General features: G+C 38.9%; 2 protein-coding genes across 14 annotated transcripts in view; one reads left to right on the forward strand and one right to left on the reverse strand.

Annotated features, from left to right (window-relative positions):
- The window catches only part of RAB3GAP1 (RAB3 GTPase activating protein catalytic subunit 1), a 43,211-nt gene extending 39,956 nt beyond the window's left edge, over positions 1-3,255 (reverse strand). Inside the window, exons 1-3 of one of the 3 annotated variants that reach the window (XR_005586010.1) lie at positions 3,086-3,255; positions 2,944-2,999; positions 16-91 (exon numbers count right to left, since the gene is read on the reverse strand). Coding sequence is in view for 2 of the 3 variants with exons in the window: in XM_039493796.1 (XP_039349730.1) it covers positions 16-91; positions 2,944-2,999; positions 3,086-3,133 (180 nt within the window). In the remaining variant the exon portion in view is untranslated. The remainder of the gene's footprint in view (positions 1-15; positions 92-2,943; positions 3,000-3,085) is intronic. The other 2 variants (XM_039493796.1, XM_039493797.1) reach the window with 2 other exon arrangements.
- MAP3K19 (mitogen-activated protein kinase kinase kinase 19) overlaps positions 1-22,015 on the forward strand; it is a 51,674-nt gene extending 29,659 nt beyond the window's left edge. The window contains exons 1-9 of one of the 11 annotated variants that reach the window (XM_039493788.1): positions 2,922-3,024; positions 5,516-5,836; positions 7,049-7,118; positions 11,953-11,991; positions 13,574-13,680; positions 15,059-17,542; positions 18,986-19,138; positions 19,357-20,054; positions 21,507-22,015. In XM_039493788.1, coding sequence (XP_039349722.1) covers positions 15,323-17,542; positions 18,986-19,138; positions 19,357-20,054; positions 21,507-21,573 — 3,138 coding nt within the window. In that variant the 5' untranslated portion in view covers positions 2,922-3,024; positions 5,516-5,836; positions 7,049-7,118; ... (1 more) ...; positions 13,574-13,680; positions 15,059-15,322 and the 3' untranslated portion in view covers positions 21,574-22,015. Of the gene's footprint in view, positions 1-2,554; positions 2,618-2,921; positions 3,025-5,515; positions 5,837-7,048; positions 7,119-9,895; positions 10,157-11,479; positions 11,768-11,952; positions 11,992-13,573; positions 13,681-15,058; positions 17,543-18,985; positions 19,139-19,356; positions 20,055-21,506 lie in introns of those variants that run through there. The other 10 variants (XM_039493785.1, XM_039493789.1, XM_039493786.1 and 7 more) reach the window with 10 other exon arrangements.
- Positions 22,016-22,042: the final 27 nt, after the last annotated feature.

The following is a 22,042-nucleotide window of genomic DNA, read 5'->3' on the forward strand; positions in this document are numbered from 1 at the left end:
AGCAATTAAACTGACCTTTTCTAGGGGCTTGCCTGAAGAAACCCCAATAAGTTTCCAGTCATTCAAAACTTCTTCAACTTTTGAAATAAATCTAGTGGGGAGAAAAATTGTTAGTATTTCCTAAACATCAGAACTTATCTCACTAAAAATGACTGTACAATACAGTGAAATTCCTGAAAAATTAGCACTGTACAACTCATTAGAAGGGAAAAAATTGTTATCCTAAAATAAGTTTTTATACTATTCTTTTTTTTCTAATTTCATTTATACTAAGCCCTACTCTCACAGAGTGCCTGATTGTGAGCCTCTTATTTACACTGGTGAGCTGTTACTCACATGAATAGTTCCACTCAGTAGTTCTATTTCAGGGGAAATTACACTTCATTCAGATTTTCATTTCACTGATCACCAGTGTAAAATAAGGGGCTCACAATCTGATCTACAGGATGTAGGCACAAACATTCCATTGAGCAGAGAGGGGGAGGTATACCTACACGTACCCAAATAGTATTGTAAACATTAAATAATTTGTAAACCGAATGATTTTGTCTGTCTCACTGACCAGCTCAGGAATTATACACTTGGAAAGTTAATTTTAAAATAACCTGTTTACTGTACATTACAGTGTTCAGATACTGGATGATGTAAGCAGCAAAAAAGGGCAGCATGGAACAGAGAATGATGGCCAGAGTCTGAGCAGGAAATCTCTGGCAAATATTTCAAAGTTGTAACTAACAAATAAAATACAAAACACACCATACAGATTTAAAGCTGTAATTTTAGTTTATGATTCTGGTGAGAGTGATAAACCCTTCAAAAGTTATTCTTAGTTTAGAAAGTCATCTGAACTTTCTGAATGAGTTTTAGTAGAAACTGAATTTATACTTTGTAATTCACAGCAAGCTAACAAACATTTTTCACAATAGATGGTTATGAACACTTTCCCCAGTTGATTTCATTATGCTCAGAAATATCAGAAATCCAAATAATAGAATCATAGAATATTAGGGTTGGAAGAGACCTCAGGAGGTCATCTAGTCCAATCCCCTGCTAAAAGCAGGACCAACACCAACTAAATCATCCCATCCAGGGCTTTGTCAAGCCAGGCCTTAAAAACCTCTAAGGATGGAGATTCCACCACCTCCTTAGGTAACCCATTCCAGTGTTTCACCACCTTCCTAGTGAAAGTGTTTCCTAATACCCAACCTAAACCTTCCCCACTCAACTCAATGAGACCATTGCTTCTTGTTCTGTCATCTGATACCACTGAGAACAGCCAAGCTCCATACTCTTTGGAACCCCCCTTCAGACAGTTGAAGGCTGCTAACAAATCTCTCCTCACTATTCTCAACTGCAGACTAAATAACCCCAGTTCCCTCAGCCTCTCCTCATAAGTCATGTGCCCCAACACCTAATAATTTTCATTGCCCTTCACTGGACTCTCTCCAATCTGTACACATCCCTTCTGTAGGGAAATGACCAAGCCAACCATTGTAAAAGTCAATAAATCAACACTAGCTGCAAACAGTAATGTTCTGTCTCCAACAGCTGAAAACGCATACTTAAAACTATTAAAAATAATGGGAAGACAGATTCTAGTATGTACTTTTCTCCCTGACAGTCTTCATTCTCTGAAACTTTAGTGTAATCACCAGAAGTCCTCTGAATATTATGACTCAATTATAAATATTCACTTTAAACAAAAAATTCTATATCATGGATTATTCAAATAGCAACCCAAATTTATATTTTAACACACAAGCAGACTATAAAATTTTGAAAGAGGACTATGCTTCTATCATAAAAATTAGAGATGCAAAAGGCCTATAAAATCATGTAGGTAATGTAAGATTGTTCTCTACAATCTATTTTCTGATACTTTACATTAATATGTTCACTTTAAGGAAGCACACACACAGGATGATGGGTCTGATCCTACTTTTATTGACTTAATTGGGAGTGGGATTAGGCATCATGTATGTTTTATTGGCATTTCAATATTCCAAATCAGAATTATTCTTATGGTTGGGATAGCACCTTCTGTCTATCCAATCAACCTTAATTAGAAGAGGTCAATTTTCTTCTGTGCTCATTCCATCTGCATTCAGACAAACTAGCACTTCAATCAACTTCTGAGTTTGTGTCATACACAGAAATCCATTCTGTGCACTGTCTACATTACTATTTTAAATAAGCAAACAAAAAAGATGACTAAATTTCCAACACTCCAAAACAAGATAAATTGTTCTCTGTCAAATATTTAGCCAAGCAAAACTGATAATGGTACAGTATTTAACCACACAAGCACATATCTGCACTGAACTGAATACAGGAAATACCATATCGCACATTAAGCAGTGACACTGTGTTCGGAGTGGAGTAATGTCACCAAAATGCAGTCCCTGCTCTGAAGAACTGTCTCTACATTAGCTTTTCTGAAAGACACCTTACTGTTGGTTCTCCTTCAGCGGTAACAGCAGTGAGAGAAGCACAGAGGGACAAGGCTCCAGGAAGTCATTGGTTGTTTTACCACGGGATCATTTAGACGGAATCGGAACAGGCCTACGCAACAGGACGGTGAAAGTGCTGCCAGCTTCCTACGCCAGCACACTAACAAGTAGATACGCTCCGGGGTTAACAACAGGAGTGGGAAACGTGTCCCAAAAACGCTAGGGCGTGTGGGGCCACACCACAGGAGCCACGACGCTGGGGCCTCAGGGGAAGGAGCGGGACTCGGGAGGCGATGGTGCCTTTCCCAGGGGTTCCTGAGCGCAGGCAAGAGCTTGCCGAGGAGGACACCCCGCGTTGTGCGGGATTACACCGAGTGCCTCTCGGAGGGCCACTTCCCCTAAACTTGCAAAGCCGGGGAGGGTGGGGGCGCTACCCGCAGGGAAGGGCGGCGGCTGGGGGCAGGATGCGGAGCCCGGGGAGGCGGTCTCGTACCTTTCCCACTCGGAGGCGGTGGTGAAGTCCGTGATCTCAAACACGTCGGACTCGGGCTGCGGGGAGAGAGCGGGAGAGGCGGTGAGTGCGGGCGGGCTGAGGGGAACCGGTGGGGGGCCGGGCAAGGGGCCGGGGGACTCACCTCGCTGTCCGCCGCCATCTTGTGCAGCCACTGGGCAGTAGCGCGCATAGGATCATGGGAGATTGGCGGGGGAAGGGAACAGGAGGGTGGGGAAGGCTGGCGAGAGAGCCATTGGAAATGTCCCCAGCTTTGGGGCTCGCACAGAGAGCTCTCGGTCCAGTCCGATATCTCCCTTCCCTTCGCCGAGACAGCCCTGTCCCTACACTCCTCCACACCCCTCCCGAGCGACAGCCCGCCAGACACACCCCTCCTGAGAGAGCCTTAACCCTACACCCCTCCAGACACACCCCTCCTGAGAGACAGCCCTACCCCTCCCCACACACCCTTCTTCATGTGTATGTATAAATATCCCCTGTCTGTGTGTTCCATTCTATGCATCCGAAGAAGTGAGCTGTAGCTCACGAAAGCTCATGCTTAAATAAATTTGTTAGTCTTTAAGGTGCCACAAGTACTCCTGGTTTTTTTTGCGGATACAGACTAACACGGCTGCTACTCTGAAACCTTCTTCAGCTACAGCCCTGCCCCTACACCCCTCACACACAGCCTTCCCCAGACACAGCCCTGCCCCTACACCACACACACAGCCCTCCTCAGAGACAGCCCTGCCCCTACACTCCACCCCTCCACACACACCCCTCCTCAGACATCCCTGCCCCTATACCCCACACACACAGCCCTCCTCAGAGACAGCCTTGCCCCTAGACCCCTTCACACACACCCCTCTTGAGAGACAACCCTACCCCCACACACAGACACCCCAGCCCTGCCTCTTCATCTCCACACACACCCATCCACATACAAAGGCAGCACATCTTTTCCATCTTCACAGTCTCCTCAGAGATTTTATGCAGTATAGCTATGTCAGTCCCAAGATATTAGAGAGATAAGGTGGGTGAGGTAATATCTTCTATCGGACCAACCTCTGTTGGTGAGAGAGAGAAGATTTTGAGGAAGAAGAGCTCTGTGTGGCTTGAAAATCTCACCAATAGAAGTTAGTCCAATAAAAGATATTACCTCACCCACCTTATCACTTCTCGGAGAGACAGCCCTGCCCTATCATCCCCACACATACACCCCTCTACATAAACAGATAGCCCAGCCCCCTCATCCCTGTACAGATACATCTCCATCCCCGCAGACACCCTACCACAGGGAGAGACACCCCAACCTAATACACTCAGAGACCAATGGGGATCTTCCCATTCACCCAGGCTGCTCCACACAGAGACAGCCTACTACATACACACGGAGAGACATGTCCTCCCTCACCCACTCAGAAATGCACACTTCTATACATACATGACCCTACCGCCATACTTACCCTGCTCCTGTATATATTATCCAACACACAGATTTCCCCCACTCTCCCTTACATATCTCATAAGACACCATACACACACATCCAGAAAGAGAGAACTTCACGCCCAGGCTTGTTTGGGGGCAGTATTTAGGTTCTTTCCCTCGCCAGATCTTCATTCCATTTGTTTGCATGAAGTTCTAACACCTAAATACATTCTTCATTAACACACCTTTGGCCTAGGACTATTTAATTACAGGGTGTACATAATGTAGAAGTAATATAATAGCAAACTATAGGATGTAGACATGAAAACAATACAATCAACATCTAATTTGATTTCTATTAGCACAAGAGTGAATGAATTTGAAAGCATAACACTTAACACTTCTTTGATATTCACATACAAGTGAATTGTCCTGAGACTCTGGCATGGGCTTCTACCTGGCCTGTCAGTGTCACAAGGTTATTCTATTTATAAGTAGTGATTTATGATTGGGTTTATTAAGAGCGTACAGTGTACCTTTGCCTGTGCTGGAGGGATTATGGAGTCCTCTATTGGCTGGATGTTGTACTGGGGTTTAAAAGAGCCCAACACCATGAATGAGCCAGCAGGCGCATTACAGTATGCAGTTTAGTGACAACTATGAAGTCATAGGTAGATAGGGTTTGTTACAGTATATTCAATAAGATAATATTTTGATTATTTATTGAGTTCTCTAAGAAGGGGAAAGGAAAGGAAAGCAAATACTGTATAGTAGAATCTGGTTAATTAGGACACCCCACTGGATGAACTGCCTATTCTAAAAGAGTTTGAAAAGATTTGAAATTAAATAGAAATATAAGAATAAAAACAATGTCTTTTGAAGGATATACTTTATGCATTAGTGTGAGGCTGTTTTTAAAAGAAGCAAGGAGTTCAGGGAACTTTTCTGGGAGGGAAGTAATGAATTTTTAGGAAAGTGGTAGGAATTGACATCCAGAGAAAAGTGCCATAAAAATAGGTCAGGCACCAAAAGTGTAGCTAGAAAGACAAGGGAGAGGGATGTAGGCTGCTTCGCATGCTAGAACAGCTCTTTTGTAACTGGGGCCTAAAATCCTACCATGTAGTTTAACGCTGTTTTGTTTCATAGATGGCTGAAACGCCAACTTACAATTCTCCAAACAAAATGCCCAGTGGACAGTTGCCTTGGCAACAGCCTGTAAACTAAACTGTCTGGTTGTAGCAGTGGCTGCCTGAAGGATTTTATGCTAGAAGAATTTGCTTTAATAATGGGAACACAGTTGGCTATGCAATCTGAAGCTCACCCAGAAAATAAAATCAAAGTACACAGAATAACTGTGTGAATTAGCTGCTATCCAGTGAAGAGGGACAGCTATGACCTAAACATTGTTTAGCTGCTCTTCGGATTGGTGTCTCTGTTTCAAAACTTGCTCTTTGATACAAGCTCTAGGTAAGCTCAGTGTTTCAGCATATTGTACAGAACCTATTATTTTCAATTATTATTTATGAAGCTCCACAGTTATGCATGGTAATTTACAATAAAGTAAAAAGACAAAATCTTAAGATCACCATCTAATTATAATCTTAGAAAACCAGTTTAATGGAATGCATGTGCTAATATACACCAAGAGAAAGTGTTGTCCAGTGATTAGCATAGAGGATTGGGAATCAAGAGTCTTGACTTCTATCCCAGTCTTTGCACTCATTAACTGTGGGACCTTGGGCAAGTCACTCAGCTTCTCCGTATATGTTTAGCCATGTTTAAAATGGGGATAATACCTGCCTATCCCACAAAGTTGTTGTGAGGCTTAATATTGTGTTTTAAACGTTATGAGATCCTTGGATGAAAGGTGCCATATAAAAGTGCAATTTGTTATAAAAACTTGAATTTCATCCAAGATAAATCCATGGGAATAACTATCAACGAGTCTGTAGAGAGTGCTGTGGCACTTGTACTAGGAATTATGCTTTCCTGTTAGTTAACGTAATAAGAAATAAGGGACTGTGCCTGCTCATATTTAACAGTACACAGTAGGAAAATTCTTATTGCGTTCAATGGGAGTTGGATTGGGACCTACATTTTCTCAGTGTTTAGTTTATTTTATTTAATGTTGTGACATCAGGCAGTTTTTCCATTCCCATCAGTTGTGCTGTGATCTCAGCTGAAAAGAAAATAAAGGGAGATAAAATAATTAGATGTATAAAAGATCTTAATTGCATGAAGCAGAAAATGAACTCTTACTTTGCCACTTTGACATTTATTAACCTAAAGGTATGTTACCTTGTATGATGGAATCCATAATATAAAACAAAACAAAATCAATGTTACAGTTAATTAGTGGTTAGTCCCTGCCCCTCTGTTTATAGCTAGGCTGAAAAATTTAGACATACTATAAAAATGTATTGTATTTAAGGTTATTATTCGGGCTAGTTAGTGTGATAAAAACTTAAGGAACACTATGAATTTTATTGTTATAATTTAATAACACCAACAGTCCAAGCACTTAAGAATCTCTGCCACAAGTGGAATAATTTAATCTTAAAACAAATATTATGGAACAAAAAAGAACAATAAATTATTCCAAGGTTTCCTTGAGGTAACTTCAGAGATTGATGTGGAGATCATCATCAGCAATATATCTAAAGTTTAATAATTTCTCAGAAACCTAGATTTTCAGCACCCTAAAACTGGAAGTACAGCTCTGATCACAGCAGCTGAAGAGAATCTTAAAGTTAAGTATTTACTATCCAATACTGCAAATGTATATTGACTTAATCAAGGGACATATTCAGATCTCTTTTTCTCTGGTTTGTTAGATGCCTTCTATTCTCCAGTGTTATATAAAAGCAGAGAGATCAAAATAAATCAATAAAAAACAAAACATACCAAAGTTATCACCTCTTTATAGGTCTCCCAGCATGTCTTGTATTATCTCTGTCTTTTAGACTGCAAGCTCCTCATGGCAAAGGCTGTCTTTGTGTCTTGTATAGCATGGAGCATACTGTCAGTGCTCACAATAATAAAATAAATCCCCCCTATCCCAGGGAAGTACTGGCCTCCACTTCCAGCAGCTCCCATTGGCCTGGAGCAGCAAACCACAGCCAGTGGGAGCCGCGATCGGCTAGGCCTGCAGGTGGGGAAGGTGCTTTCCCTACATAAGCCGCATCCCAAGTTTGGGAGAAACTGCTCTAAACCATAGCATTTGTTTAAACAAAGAAACCTTACAAAAAAAATTGAACAAACTATGTGTTCAGATTAATTGTTCAGCCAGTCTGTTCTTTATTGTATTTTATCTCTTCCTTCCTTTGTACATTGTCTATGTAGATTATAAAGTCTTCTGGTAAGATATTACTTTTCATTTTAGTCTTTACTGCACCTAGTTCACTCTTGGTGCTAAAAAATAAAATAAAAAGAGTTTTTATTTTGCACAGCTAATACTTGTTGGAAACTTACAAGTACATTTGACTCAATATCTTGCTGCAGTGATCTCCATGGGCTAATACAATGCTAAAATTGGGACCTTTGGATGTACTCCCATAATATTTACTAATACTAACAATATCTCCTTTTATTCATTTTAACTTGTAATCTTTTAATTTCATTCCATATTCTTCAGGTTTGGAAAAAGTAAACAGAAATACCATTCATTATTTATTATTCAGAGACTAAAAGGGAGAGAATCCATCAAGCCTATTGCCCAAATCCATCTAGCGCTGTTGTGATTAAGATTATTTTTATTTTAAGAATCAGACACTTGTGTAAGGTTTTACATCTTCATTGTGCTTTAATTAATCCTCACACCACTTCTAAAAGTTTGTAACTAACTTCTTTTGTGACTCTTTGTGTAATCATATCCCTATTATGGCATTGTAGATGGTTGGATTTCCCTTACAAAAGGGACAAGATATTCTTTTTAATTATAGCAATGAAACAACTGTCCCTACCCTGTGGTGAAACATCATGTGCACGAGAAATGTCTGTCAACTGTAAACAGTCCATATTCCCCAGATGCATTTATTGTAATCAACATGGCAAGGTGACCTACACCTCCTTCAGCACTTACTGGGTAGTTTAGTACAGGTTTCATTGTACTTTCCTTCCTGTGAATGAGCCTAGTCAAAATATCTCTTCCTGGAAAAACAGGCTCTGATTCTCCACTTAGTTAAGACTATTTTGTGCCCCTGGGAGCTATGCTGTCATGCATCATGGGAGGTGAGTCTAGCCAGCCCATAAATAACATAGGCATGAGGCACCAAACTGCAACCCCATGAGGTACAGGGGCAGCATTTCTAAATCAAAATTTTCAGTTTAAACCAAAAGTTTTGGCTGATATTTCAGTGTTTGGATGACATTTTTCAGCTTTTGATTTCTGATTGAAAAGTCAACATTTTCTGCATAAAGAAACTCCCAATATAGGGACAATGGATGTGGCATTTCAAATGTGCAGAATAATTCACTCAAAAATTTACATGTATTTATACAGGGCAAAAATCCCATTGACTTGACTGGAGCCAGGATTTCTATCCATATTTCCTCTTACTGTGTAGTGAGTAGCTAAACCCAAATTCTTACCTTAGAGTTCACTCCTGCAAGATGCTGAACACGCTGGCCCTGATCCAGAAAAATATGTAAGCACGTATGCTTAACTTAAAGTATGGGAGCAGTCCTACAGACTTCAATAAATCAGCAAGAAAAAAAAAACCTTGCCCTATTATACAACTAACAGCAGTGGATTTGGAAATGACTTGTTTGATATCAGATGATAAGAGAAAAGGAATGTGTGCGGTGGGATACATGTTGATGGAAATTAAATTTGTGAGCTCACCCCAAAGAATCTGAATGCCTGGATGAAAATGAAAATGAGTGGCCAGACAATATACTTATTGCATCTCTCCATAGACATACAAAAAGACTCTATTGGGGAAATTGAGGAAGAAGAGGTTGTGTGTGAAGTTCTTACTATAGTACCAAGAGTGTGCTAAGACATGAAGGCAAAGACCCTATTCTAGGGAGTTTTCAATCTAAACAATTACTTTGGTTTTGCCTTTTAGTCAGGTATTATCAGTGCCCAGACTACGGCCAGATCAACAATCTGCTTCTTTTCCAAATGAAAGTGTCAGAGAAAAAAACTCAGTTCTCGCTTTTTGTTTGGGTGCAGCAAAATCAAATACTTTATTATTTCTCCAGTAATTACAATGGAGGGAGAGAGTGCCATAGGACACAGGGTCGCCCCAGTCCTGGACAGGTCTCTCAACTGGTAAACAATTACAGCAAGCCTTTATACCTTTGTTACAGACAATTTCTAGCAATAATACAGACGATAAAAAGAAACAATTGCATTTGTTTATACATAAGCCTTTCTGCTATCTTATTTGTCTCACTACTAGAAAAAGCAAGCCTGCATATTTGGTTATCAATGCAAGGTCATAATAACTTTGTACACAGTTCTTGTCTTCTCGCCTCGCACTATCCTTGCTTCTACAAGTCTCACGTCATTAGGGTTACGTATGGCCTGACTCTTGCTAACTGACTGACATTCATTAAGATCCCTTCAAATCCTTGTTAATTATTTCCTGGCTTCCACAAAAGACAGAATTCAAGATGCATCAGTATACTTCATTACCTTTTTCCTTGAAGAAAGAGGAGAACAGACACCTGCATGATTTTGACCTCAACTTTCTGGTGCAGGGATCTTGCTCAGAGTCTAACATTTGAAGTCCCTTATAGGATTAGATACCCTTCAAAAAATTAAAGTACAGATTCAGCAAAGTAAGTTACATTTTTAAAGTTATTACTTTGACAGTAAAGTTGTGTCTTTCTGTAGACTATACAAACAGGCTACAGGCAAGTGGCTAAGCCTCAAAATTAGCCTTTTGATTTCAAATTCATTTTGTGTCTTCCAGTTTGCTTGCTGCCTTCTTCATGTTCAGTATACTTTGGTCAGACCACCATCCCTCTGTCTTTTTGTGTGTATCTGTAAATGAAAGAGACAAAGAGGAGCAATGACAGAAAAAAACAAACAAACAAACAAGGGAGAATTATATCCCTCTTCATCTGTTTTCGTGTTTAGTCAATGTGGTCAATCTTTGGGTGAAATCCTGGCCCCACTGAAGTCTAGAGTAAAATTCCCATTGACTTCAGTGAGGTCAGGACTTCAACCCTTTGTTTTATTTCCCCTTGCATTACCAATTCTAAATTGGTCAGTTTAGCCACAACAAAGGACATAAGAACATAACAATGGCTTTACTGGGTCAGACCAATGATCCATCTAGCCAGGGATCCTGTCTTCTGACAGTGGCCAATGCCAGGTGCCCCAGAGGGAATGAACAGAACAGGCCATCATCAAATGATCCATCCCGTCATCCACTCTCAGCTTCTGGCGGTCAGAGGTTAGGGACACATGGAGCATGGGGTTGCACAGCTGACCATCTTGGCTAATAGCCATTGATGGACTTATCCTCCATGAGCTTATCTAATTCTTTTTTGAACTCAGTTATATTTTTGGCCCTCACAACATCCTGTCAACGAGTTCTACAGGTTGTGTGTTGTTTGAATAAATACTTCCTTTTGCTTGTTTTCAGCCTGCTGCCTATTCATTGCATTTGGTGACCCCTGGTTCTTGTGTTATGAGAAAGAGTAAATAACACCTCCTTATTCACTTTCTCAAAATCATTCATGATTTTACAGTAGAACCTCAGAGTTATGAACATCTCGGGAATGGAGGTTGTTCGTAACTCTGAAATGTTCATAACTTTGAACAAAACGTTGTTGCTGTTCTTTCAAAAGTTTACAACTGAACATTGACTTAATATGACGCAATACAGCTTTGAAACTTTACTATGCAGAAGAAAAAATGCTCCTTTTAACCATCTTAGTGTAAATGAAACAAGCACAGAAACCGTTTCCTTAACTTGTAAACAATTTTTTTTTAAACTTTCCTTTTATTTTGTAGTAGTTTACATTTAAAACCAATACTGGACTGTATTTCCTTTTTTTGGGGGGGGGGGCGGGGCAGGGGGTCTGCTGCTGCCTGATTGTGTACTTCTGGTTCCAAATGAGGTGTGTGGTTGATTGGTTAGTTCGTAACTCTGGTGTTCCTAATTCTGAGGTTCTATTGTATAGACCTCTATCATCTCTCCCCTTAGTCATCTCTTTTCAAGCTGACAAGTCCCAGCCTTTTAATCACTCCTCATTTGGAAGCTGTTCTATACCCCTAATCATTTTTGTTTCCCTTCTCTATACTAGGGTTGCCATGTATCCGTTTTTCAACTGGAATGCCCAGTCGAAAAGGGACCCTAGTGGCTCCAAATCAGCAGGCTCCCTACCCGGATCTGTGCTGCTCCTAGAAGCAGCAACATGTGCCTCAGCTCCTATGTATAGGTGTGGCCAGGGCTCCAATTCTAAAATATCTTTTTTGAGAGGGGGGCAACCAGAACTGCATGCAGTATTCAAGGTGTGGTTGTACCATGGATACATATAGTGGCATTATGATATTTTCTGTCTTATTATCTCTTTCCTAATGGTTCCTAACATTCTTTTAACATTTCATTTATTTTGATTTTAAGGGTTAAATACCTCTGATCTAAAGCACAACAACAAGAGAGGTGAGATGTAATTTTATACGATATTAAATATTAAATTGAATACTGTCTTCCAAATTTCACATTTCTAAATTTGAAATAACTCATACCTAAGAACGGTACAGCACAGTAACAAAACTGTCAAGTGTAACTATTGGTGGAAAAACTATATATCTGCCCTCTGCTCAGCTTTCCCAGTATGATAAGAATTGTCAGCTATATTACACAATGGTTTATGCAGAAACAAAATTGCCAGCTAAATCATGTCAGTTTTTTTTGGGGGGGGGACATAGAAAGGTGTGGAACCTTTAAAAAGCTGTATGTGTAAGCATTTCAAGTATGTGCATGCTGGATATTAAACCTCCAATTTTTCTGGTGTTTTTTCTAGAATCAGCACTTATTTTTCTAGTTTTTATAGCAATTTAAAATTGAAAGCAAGCAAACCATGAAGAATACGTCTTGATTTTCAGATAACTGGTTGAGCTTGTAGTGCTAGCAACTAGAAAAAGAGTCTTGCCAACTATTATGTGGATTTAATGTGGAAATTCATGATAAATTGTGAACAGGGAATAGTATAATTTTTTTTTTTTTTACTTACTTTTCTAATCATAGCCACACTTTACTTATTAAACAGGAATCATATCATTGACGTTCCATGCAGCTTCAGATGCCTTAGGCAAATAAAGAACACTGTATCCAAGAAAACGAGAATCTCCTGTTTATGTGTATGCATTAATAGCAGTCACCACATAGGAATTGTCATACTGACTCAGACCTGTGCTCCATCTACTCCAATAGCAGATATTTCAGAGGAAGGTGCAAGAGATCTTATAATGGAGAATTATGGAATATGCTCTCCATAGGGAAAAGTTTCTTCCTAACCCTTGTAAATTAGTGATGGTTTTAATGCCTTGAAATTTAAAGATTTATATCCCTTCTAAACATTATTTTAGCCCTATTGAATATCACTGTGGCTATTCTCCATTTTTCTTATAAATATCCAATCCTTTTTGAAGCCTGCAAAGTTCTTGGCCTTAAATTATATTTAGTGGCAATGAGTTCCACAGTTAACTATGGAAGCTTATCCATAAAATATCCATATTTTAGCTCATGCTAAAATAAATTTGTTAGTCTTTAAGGTGCCACAAGTACTCCTGTTCTTTTTACAGTTAACTATGCATTGTGTTAAAAATATTTGTTTATCATTTTGAACTTGTCTTTCAATTTCCTTCACACTCTGCTTATTTTTGTTTATGATGAGAAAAGGTAAGGTGTAGCATTACTTACAACTCATTATTTTGTATACGTATACTATCTCTTCTATTCTTCTTCTGCTCTGTAAATTAAGCAGTTCCAGCCTTTTCAGTCCCTCCTCACACGGACCTCTTTTCATAGTGCTCAACATATCAAGACAGTTTATAAATTGATGCTGGGAAACAGTAAGGAGCCTAGAAACAAATTTTATACTGAATAATTTCACAAGGCATAAAAGAATAAAAATAAAAAGTGCTTTGAAAAGGGACAATTCAAATTAGGGAAGATATTTAAGGAGATAATTTGTTCAGACTCAGTGTGGTTTAACTTTTAATTTTATTTCATCCCTTAGGTTATACTGACCTCTAGAGGCACAAGAGTTGGGATAAATCAAACAATCCAGATAAAAGGTGTGCAGACTAAAAGAAGAGCGAGCCTGCCAAAATTCTGAATTTTAAGGTATAGAACTTGTTCCCCACACCAGCACACTCAAACCTTGGTTTGCTCCAATGGGACAGACAACAGCACTATTTTGAAATTATTGTATACAAATGAGCACATAGTGCATGCAAATGACCACTAATTGTTTCTGTGGAATTGGGTTTGTTTGTACATTTGCATATCAACATACAGCATGTTCTTTGAGCTCATTTTCCCCCATATGCTACCCCACGTACACTTTGAAATATACTTTGTGCCAAATCCTCTTCATGGAATTCATGTAAATAGTCCAAATAGGAATATACTCACATAATTCCCTAAGCACTGCAGAATAATAGATATAAGGTAGTTCTACCTACAGGAAAAAAACAAACATTATTTGTACACACAATGTGGGCAAACTGGGTAACAACAGTTTGACCACTCATTGTAAGTGAGGCCAAACTTGTAACAGATGAAAAAAAAATTGCTTTAGTTTAAGCAGGCCTTGTCTACACAAGGAACATTTAAAAAAAAAATCCATCTAGTACTACCACCATTGTGCTGCACTGGTGGAAGCCCTAGGGTAGGCAAAGCTCTTGCAGCTTCTGGCATATTTACCATTGTGTCAATTAATCATGTGTCAATATAGTATGGTTTATGGAAACTGGTGAGGCTAGACTGAACACCTGGATGAGCTGCACTGTTTCAGCTGTTTAAGGTTATAGTAACAAATCTGTTGAAGGTCTGGAAAGAATGTTCTGCATGGATAAAACAGCTACAATTAAGATATCACACTTTTATAGTTTTGTGGTTGAAAGCTTTTTTTTACTGTTTAAATTAGATTTATATTCCATGGCATCATGACTATTAGCATTACTTGAAAATTCACTAGTTACAATACATTCTTGGAACCAGAATAAAGACACAAATTTAACTGTAAGGCTTGTTCTCTCATTGAGAAAGTGCACAGCAAATGACATAAGTTCTAGGATATCAAAACACTGGTTACCATTTGAATTTTTACAGAAAACACATAGAAATCATAGATCAAAGACACAGTTAACAGGTAACATCTTATAATGATTTTTATAAGCTTGTGTACAAGGGCTTACTACATACCTCAAAAAAAAAAGTGACATGTGCCTCATATCAAATAATTCCTCTTTCCCTAGTGCTAAATGCATAGAAATAGAGGATAAGATACACAGATCAAATGGGTCATTATAGCTATCAACCATCTTTGCATTTTATGTGTTGATATTGGACCTGAAGATGAGTTAAATACTGAGAATTTGCCAAAAAATACAGTTGGGCATATTTTCTTGTTTAAAACTATTGATTACTGCCTCAAAATTTTGTATTTGATCTCCCAAATACAAAGCATATTACTAATAGTTTGTTCTGGAACTTACAGTTTCGCCTGGCACTAGTGACATTTCAACCTATAAGAACAGTTCAACTTACTCCTTTACAGGACAACGAAGTCAATGCAAACGCTGATAGCAACAATATTTTGAGTATTACAAATTCTGTACCTATGCCTACAAAACCATGTACGAAATTTTACCAGCCTCAATAAGCCAAACCGTAGCAAAGGCAGGCTAAAAAGTCACCAGAACAGGCTCCTGCTAGTGTTTCTGATAGCTCTACTTCAACAGGAAACCTGGACTCATTCAGAATGGATGACTATTACAAATGCTCTGCAGACTTGAAAGAACAAGCAAGTGAAATAAAATTAAAATGCAGTGAAGCTGACGTAGGTATTAAAACTGAGCAGGCTGACTTTGAAAAATATCAGCTTTCAATAACCTATGAAAATTCAGATATTGTGAACACAGCCAGCGTTTTTGATGACAGTCATGCTTATTTCAACTCAAGTGAAGTGACAAACACCAAGGAGAACTGTGAAATATTTGCAGTTCAGTGTCCTGCATCAAGAAATGTAGACAGTGTAAGAGCTGGAAACTGCGAGAGAAATGTAGCACCAAGGAGTGCCATTAGAACTTATGCAGAGGAAGTGGATGTTTCAGGGGTGATACCTGCTCATAGTTGGTGTGCAGATGTAGACACTGTGAACGCCGTGCTTGAAAATCATGGTTTAGACTCAAGCTGCAAAAATGAAGTAGTAGAATCATATCATATGCTAGAAGATAAATCTGTAGCTAAAATCATTCCTCACTTTTCTGCTGGGAAAGCAGAAAATAGTGTTTATCCAGTAGTCTTTGGAACAACTGAAAAAATTGCAGTTTCAGAAGCAACTGAAACAAAAATCAATAAACCGGTTCCTCTTGTCTATATTACACTATCTGAACATGAGCCACCTAGGGCACCACAGATTGCCAAATATCCCACCAGAAAAAAGGATGTCATCCATAGCATGCCTCCTAATGTGAGTCACAGCTTCAGCATACTTGCTTACAAAGAAAATGACAATAAAATAAAAACTAATACAAATAGATCTGCTTCAAAGACTAAAATGAGTAGCGAAGTACCTCAAGATTTCTCTGTTTCTGATGAGAGTTCCACAAAATGTAATGCACACAATACTAAGATCAAGAACCAGATTTTCCCTTCTGTAGGACTGTCTCATCTGGAATCTGAGGCTTCCTCAAAGCTTCAGAAAAAAAGACCTGAGATGAAGAAACACCATGTTCTTCAGAGTGCTCAGAAATCTAAAAAGCAAGCATTTCCTTATATCTGCAAAAGTTCAAGTAGCTTAAAGAAACATGTTACTCCACTTTCTGTTCCACGAACACAGTCTGCCTCAGATTTCTTGAATTTGAAATATAGTGACATGTTCAAGGAAATAAATTCAAATGACACAGGCCCAGGGATTTATGAAATGTTTGGGACTCCTGTATATTCCCAAGTGCGTGGACTTGGTCAACATGAGAGCAGATTTTACAGAGAAGTTTGTTCTGCTCCACCTGGGAGATACACTGCTAATAAACGTAAATCTACCTGCACTACTGAGAGAGACAGCAGCAGAATAAGGAGCACCCAGAAGAGAACACGTTCTAAACCCAACAACACAATTGGCATTAAACAAAAGCACAAAGACTTAACACCAGAAGAGAGAAGTTCTGAGTTAAGAGATAGCAACCCGGAGCTGGAAGATGTAATAATTTCTGGTCCAGATTGGCACATAAAGGCTTCAAGGAGCACGCCATTGTTTAATGAAGATGAAGGTCAGCAGTTTCTGGTTTTGGAAGAGTTTTCACAATTCACTAAACAAAATGAAATCATTCCGAATTCAAACTTGTCAACTATTAAAGAAGTCCCTTTGGAGCAGTCTTCAGATAATAGAGATGTAGTTAACAATCAGATTCTTGCAACCAATGTCCACAATTTTCAGCAGGTTGATGATAATCATCATGCAGAATGTGTTGCTTTAGTGAGCAGTTTACTAAAGACAGATCAGAACAACAAGTGTGTAGTCCAAGGAAGAGTGGATATGGATGACTCCATGAATCTGGAAGCAAACCAGACCTTCTGCAAATCTATAGATAAATATGAAGCACTGTTTGCATTGTCTTTTCCAGACAGAGCAGACTGTGTATCTTCTCAAAGAAAACTAGATCAGAATTGGACGCACATGTCTGAAAATTGTAATTCAGAAAATGCATCAACTCAACATCCAACAAACCAGACTTTAAATGCTGCAAGCCCAGTTTTCCAGACTTATCAAAATATTCTAGACTATACAGATAATGAAGAACTGACTGATGAGTTGCTTTGTTGCCTGGCGGCAGAGCTGCTAGCACTTGATGAAAAAGATACTGCCTCTTCCAGAATACCTACAAAGAATACAGGTTCTAAAACAGAGAATGTATTTGCTAAAGAAGAAAGAGGCAGCGTGAATGAAGATGGCAAAGTAGTAGCAAGTGCAGAGGAACAGGTAAAAACAAACTTCCCATATCTTGCTAATTGTTTCCCCATGCTGTAGCAACATCAGCATGAAAAAACAGATGAGCCCCCATATTAGTCAAGCAGATGGTAGCCTGTCCACATCCAGAATATTTGTGCCCAGTTCAATTTTTGTGCCTCATCCTGGTGTGCAGACAGACTTGCCCATTAGAGTTTTTCCAAAACGAGAAAACTGTATAGTTAGCCTATACTCCTTTGACTACCTAGTCACTTTCTCAGAATCTCAATAAGCAATTGGCATAAGCAGAGTATCCATCTTGAAGACCACCAGAAGTGACAAATAAGCCTGACCAACAGTGACCATATTCCAGGATGAAAGGAGTAATTATGGAGAAACTATGATGGGCAAGGCTAAAATAATAAGCAGTGATATAAACTGGGGAAATTGGGTCAAGGAAGGGGACAAGAGATATTTCTGCCATAGGAACAAACCCATAGATTTCTTTGGGCCAAAGCAAAAGCACAGGCTCTCTAACCCTAACTACTACAAGCAGTGCCTGCCTTCCACAGAGGGCCGCCTCCTCCTTTTGGATCTATGTTAGCCATCAGATGGCTGCTCTAGAAATGACCATAAAGTGTTGGCTTATCATAGAAGATTGAAATGAGTTTAAATTGGGAAAAATAAAATAAAAATAAAAGACCTCTATTAGGGAAGGAGCAGAGCATAGTTATAGGACACTGAACCAGGCCTCAAGAGACCTGGGCGCTCTTCTGAACTTAGCCACTAACCTGCTGTGTGACCTCATGCAAGTCATTTCACCTCTCTACTTCTTCCCCCCCATCCCCTTTGTAACTTCAGGGCAATTATTTTTCACTGTATGTTGGTGCACTGCTTAGCACATTAGGGCACTGATATGTAGGTGCTACTGTAACACAAAATAGTAAATACACACCCACTTGACAGATTTCACTTTCCCTCCTCATAAGCATCCCTGGGTAGATAGGGAAACTATTTCTCTTCATTCTGAAACGCCCCCTTCCAAATTAGCTCCAACTTGTTTCAGAGCAATTGTTCTGGAGGAAGCCATTTCTATGGCTGGGATGTATTTAAATATATTATCTAGTCCAAGGCTAGTGTCAGGTTGATTCTTCAGATTAGTAAAATGTAGGTACTTGAGTGACAGACAAGGGGATACCCTGCTATCAACCTTTCTTCTCAGATGGATTCCCTAACATGCTTTCTCACTGGCATTCAATAGTGCCTAGATACCATACTTACACATTACTTGAAAGTACTTCTTACATACTATTCATTGTGCCTATGGGCCAACCAGGAGCCTTGTAATTTGACTACTCCAAAGAAATATTATAAAGAAGAATAATTTCAGATTGTTTTTTAAAACATGTGAATAACATTAAAATAAAGCCTTTATCTTCCTTTCTCCTCTGACTCTCCCTGACTACCACTCTCTAGCAGAGTTACAGTAAAGCATTCCTGGCACCAAAGAGGGAAAGTGACTTGTTGAACTTCAGTGAATCTACAGCATTTCCAGAAAGCAGTCTAGGTAATAAGGCTCCTATCACATGGACTAGAGGTGAAATCCTTGGAAAGGGAGCCTATGGCACTGTAAGTTAAAGTCTGAATATTTAAAAAAATATGCATTTGCCTCAAGCTACATAATTTCTCTATAACTATTTCCCCTATTATCCCATTTACTGTATGTGTCAAAATATTTTGGATTATACAGATGAGTTCTAGATCAACTTCCATGATACATTTTATTTTTTAAAAAGCCTGTCTTTAATTCATATTTAATTTTTTTTCAAATACTGGTTTGATTGCAGGTTTACTGTGGTCTGACAAGCCAGGGGCAATTAATAGCAGTGAAACAAGTTGCTTTGGATACCTCAGATAAAGTCACTACAGAAAAGGAGTATCAGAAGTTGCAAGAAGAAGTTGACCTGTTGAAAACACTAAAGCATATCAACATTGTAACCTATTTAGGAACATGTTTAAAAGATAACATCGTAAGCATTTTCATGGAGTTTGTTCCTGGTGGCTCAATTTCCAGTATTATTAATCGTTTTGGGCCATTGCCAGAAATTGTCTTTTGTAAATATACAAAACAAATTCTACAAGGGGTTTCATATTTACATAAAAACTGTGTGGTACACAGAGATATCAAAGGCAATAATGTTATGCTGATTCCAAATGGTGTAATAAAGCTGATTGACTTTGGATGTGCAAAGCGTTTAGCATGGGTAAGCCTGAGTGGCACACACAGTGAAATGCTCAAGTCTGTGCATGGAACTCCATATTGGATGGCACCAGAAGTAATAAATGAATCTGGATATGGAAGAAAATCAGACATCTGGAGCATTGGATGCACTGTATTTGAGATGGCAACAGGTAAACCACCTCTGGCTTCCATGGATAGGCTAGCAGCTATGTTTTACATTGGAGCCCATAGAGGACTGATGCCTTCTTTACCTGATCATTTCTCAGGAAAAGCAGTGGACTTCGTCCATGTATGCTTAACCAGGTAAGTAGTTTTTTTACTTTTATATATATATTAGTTTGAAATAACCACTTTTGATCTTTGATGCAGTTTCTCAAATTGTTTTAATGTTGCTGATCATCAGTGGAAGCTTGGGTTCCTATAAGATAAAATGCCTATTTAAGGTTGAATTTACTTAGCATTCCAAGAAGGCTTGAAGTAATACTAAATATGAAGGTTTCAAATTCCATAATGCCATATATCAAAAGTTATGAACCTCTTGGTTTTTTTCCCATCAAATCCTGGCCTCACTATTTATATGGAGCTAGAGCATGCCATGGATGGTTAGGTAAATCTCCTGAGTTCAGTGGAGACACCTTCTTAAAAATGCCCATTGCCAGGATCTGACTTAGGGCTAGCAAAGGGAAACAACTTACAAGACTGAGTCATAAATGGGGGAACCCTCACATAACACATTAACCCACACATTAATTTACTTGTCCCTGGTTGCAAAGAAAGGCTGTGAAGAGGAACCTCAAGGCCAGCCTTTTCCCCTTGATATACATCCAATGACATTGAGAATTAGCCCCCATCCGTCCCCCCAAAAAGTGCCTTACTGTACAACTCTCTTTGAAAAAATCATGGACAACTACAGATGGGAAATTTGGTACCACGTAGGTTTTGGTATTACATCTGGGTTTACCAACAGTCTTCATTAATAGGAAAGAGGCATTAACTAGAATGTTAAAATCTGCATAAAATGCTAAGTTAGGGACAGCTTCAAACAAAATACAAATGATCTAGAAAAATTAAATACATGGGCAGAAAACAATATTAGATTCAGTTTGAAAAAATGCAAATTGAAACATGCATATGGAAGCCCAGAGGAAGGAAACCTAGAAAACAGTCTTCCCAGTGTTCCCAATTCTTGTGACTTTATCATGACTCTTGCCATTTGGGATGTTCTTTTTAAAAAGTCTTGGCCCCTGGAGTCAAGTGATTCCACAAAAATCTCAGCTTTCATGTAATAAAGAAAAAAAGTTTCTAGCCCACATAGTTGTGGAGATAAGCTTGAGAATATGACCATAGTCTATTCTAAAAGCTCAAAAACAGAGAGGGGAAAAAAAAGTAGCTAATGCAGATTTGGTCACTGCACATAGGTAGTCAGCCAGCAGAGAAATAAATCATTCTTTAAATAGCTTTGATGCAACTGTCTCTGGAATAGCCAGATTACACTAATTGGAAGGAATTCAGAGCAAGTGACAATGAGATCAGAGGGCTGGAGGAAATGATTTATGAGTTAAGAATACTATCAAATTTATGACAACCTGCACTTTTCACCAAGTCCGCCCCAAGAACGTCCAAGAAAAGAGGAATGACTGGAGAAATTAGGAATTAAAATTGTATCTAGATTTTATAATTTAACAGTTAAGCAACATGGATGTTTTGTAACAACTGTTTATTTTATGTATTAATTTCCCTCACCCCACTATGCAGAAATCAACATGAGCGTCCGTCTGCTGTACAACTGCTGCAGCACCCCTTCATGAAGGGAAGACAATGAACTTTTCAAAACTTCTGCCAAACTAATGTATATTTTTGACTCATATCTATTTCTACCACTACAAAAGGTTAATTTGCATTTGATTTGAAAATGGGAGTGTAGTAACTTACTAAAACTCAACAATCAGCCAAACATTGGAAAGCGGCTATGAGACTGCAATATAATTACACTAGTTTGATTTATGATATGAAATCCTTATCAGGGTAGGGGAATGCAGTTGCCATTTATCCAGTAAAGAAATTCTTTGCTCTCTATACACACTGGTCTGTAAAACTTCTGTAATGAACATTTCCTGTTTTCTCTGGAAATAGGAATGCTATGATGAACGATTCTCCTCAAATTTTTTTCCTGGGACTGGTATTAAATTCACTTTGCCATAGTGAAGTTGTCACTTATCTATATCGCCACTGAATCTGTGCATTTGATGGGTAAAATTTGGAAGGGGGCCATTTAAGATGTCACAAACTAC

This window comes from Mauremys reevesii, linkage group 11 (assembly GCF_016161935.1).
Source record: "Mauremys reevesii isolate NIE-2019 linkage group 11, ASM1616193v1, whole genome shotgun sequence".
NCBI classification, from domain to species: Eukaryota; Metazoa; Chordata; order Testudines; family Geoemydidae; genus Mauremys; species Mauremys reevesii.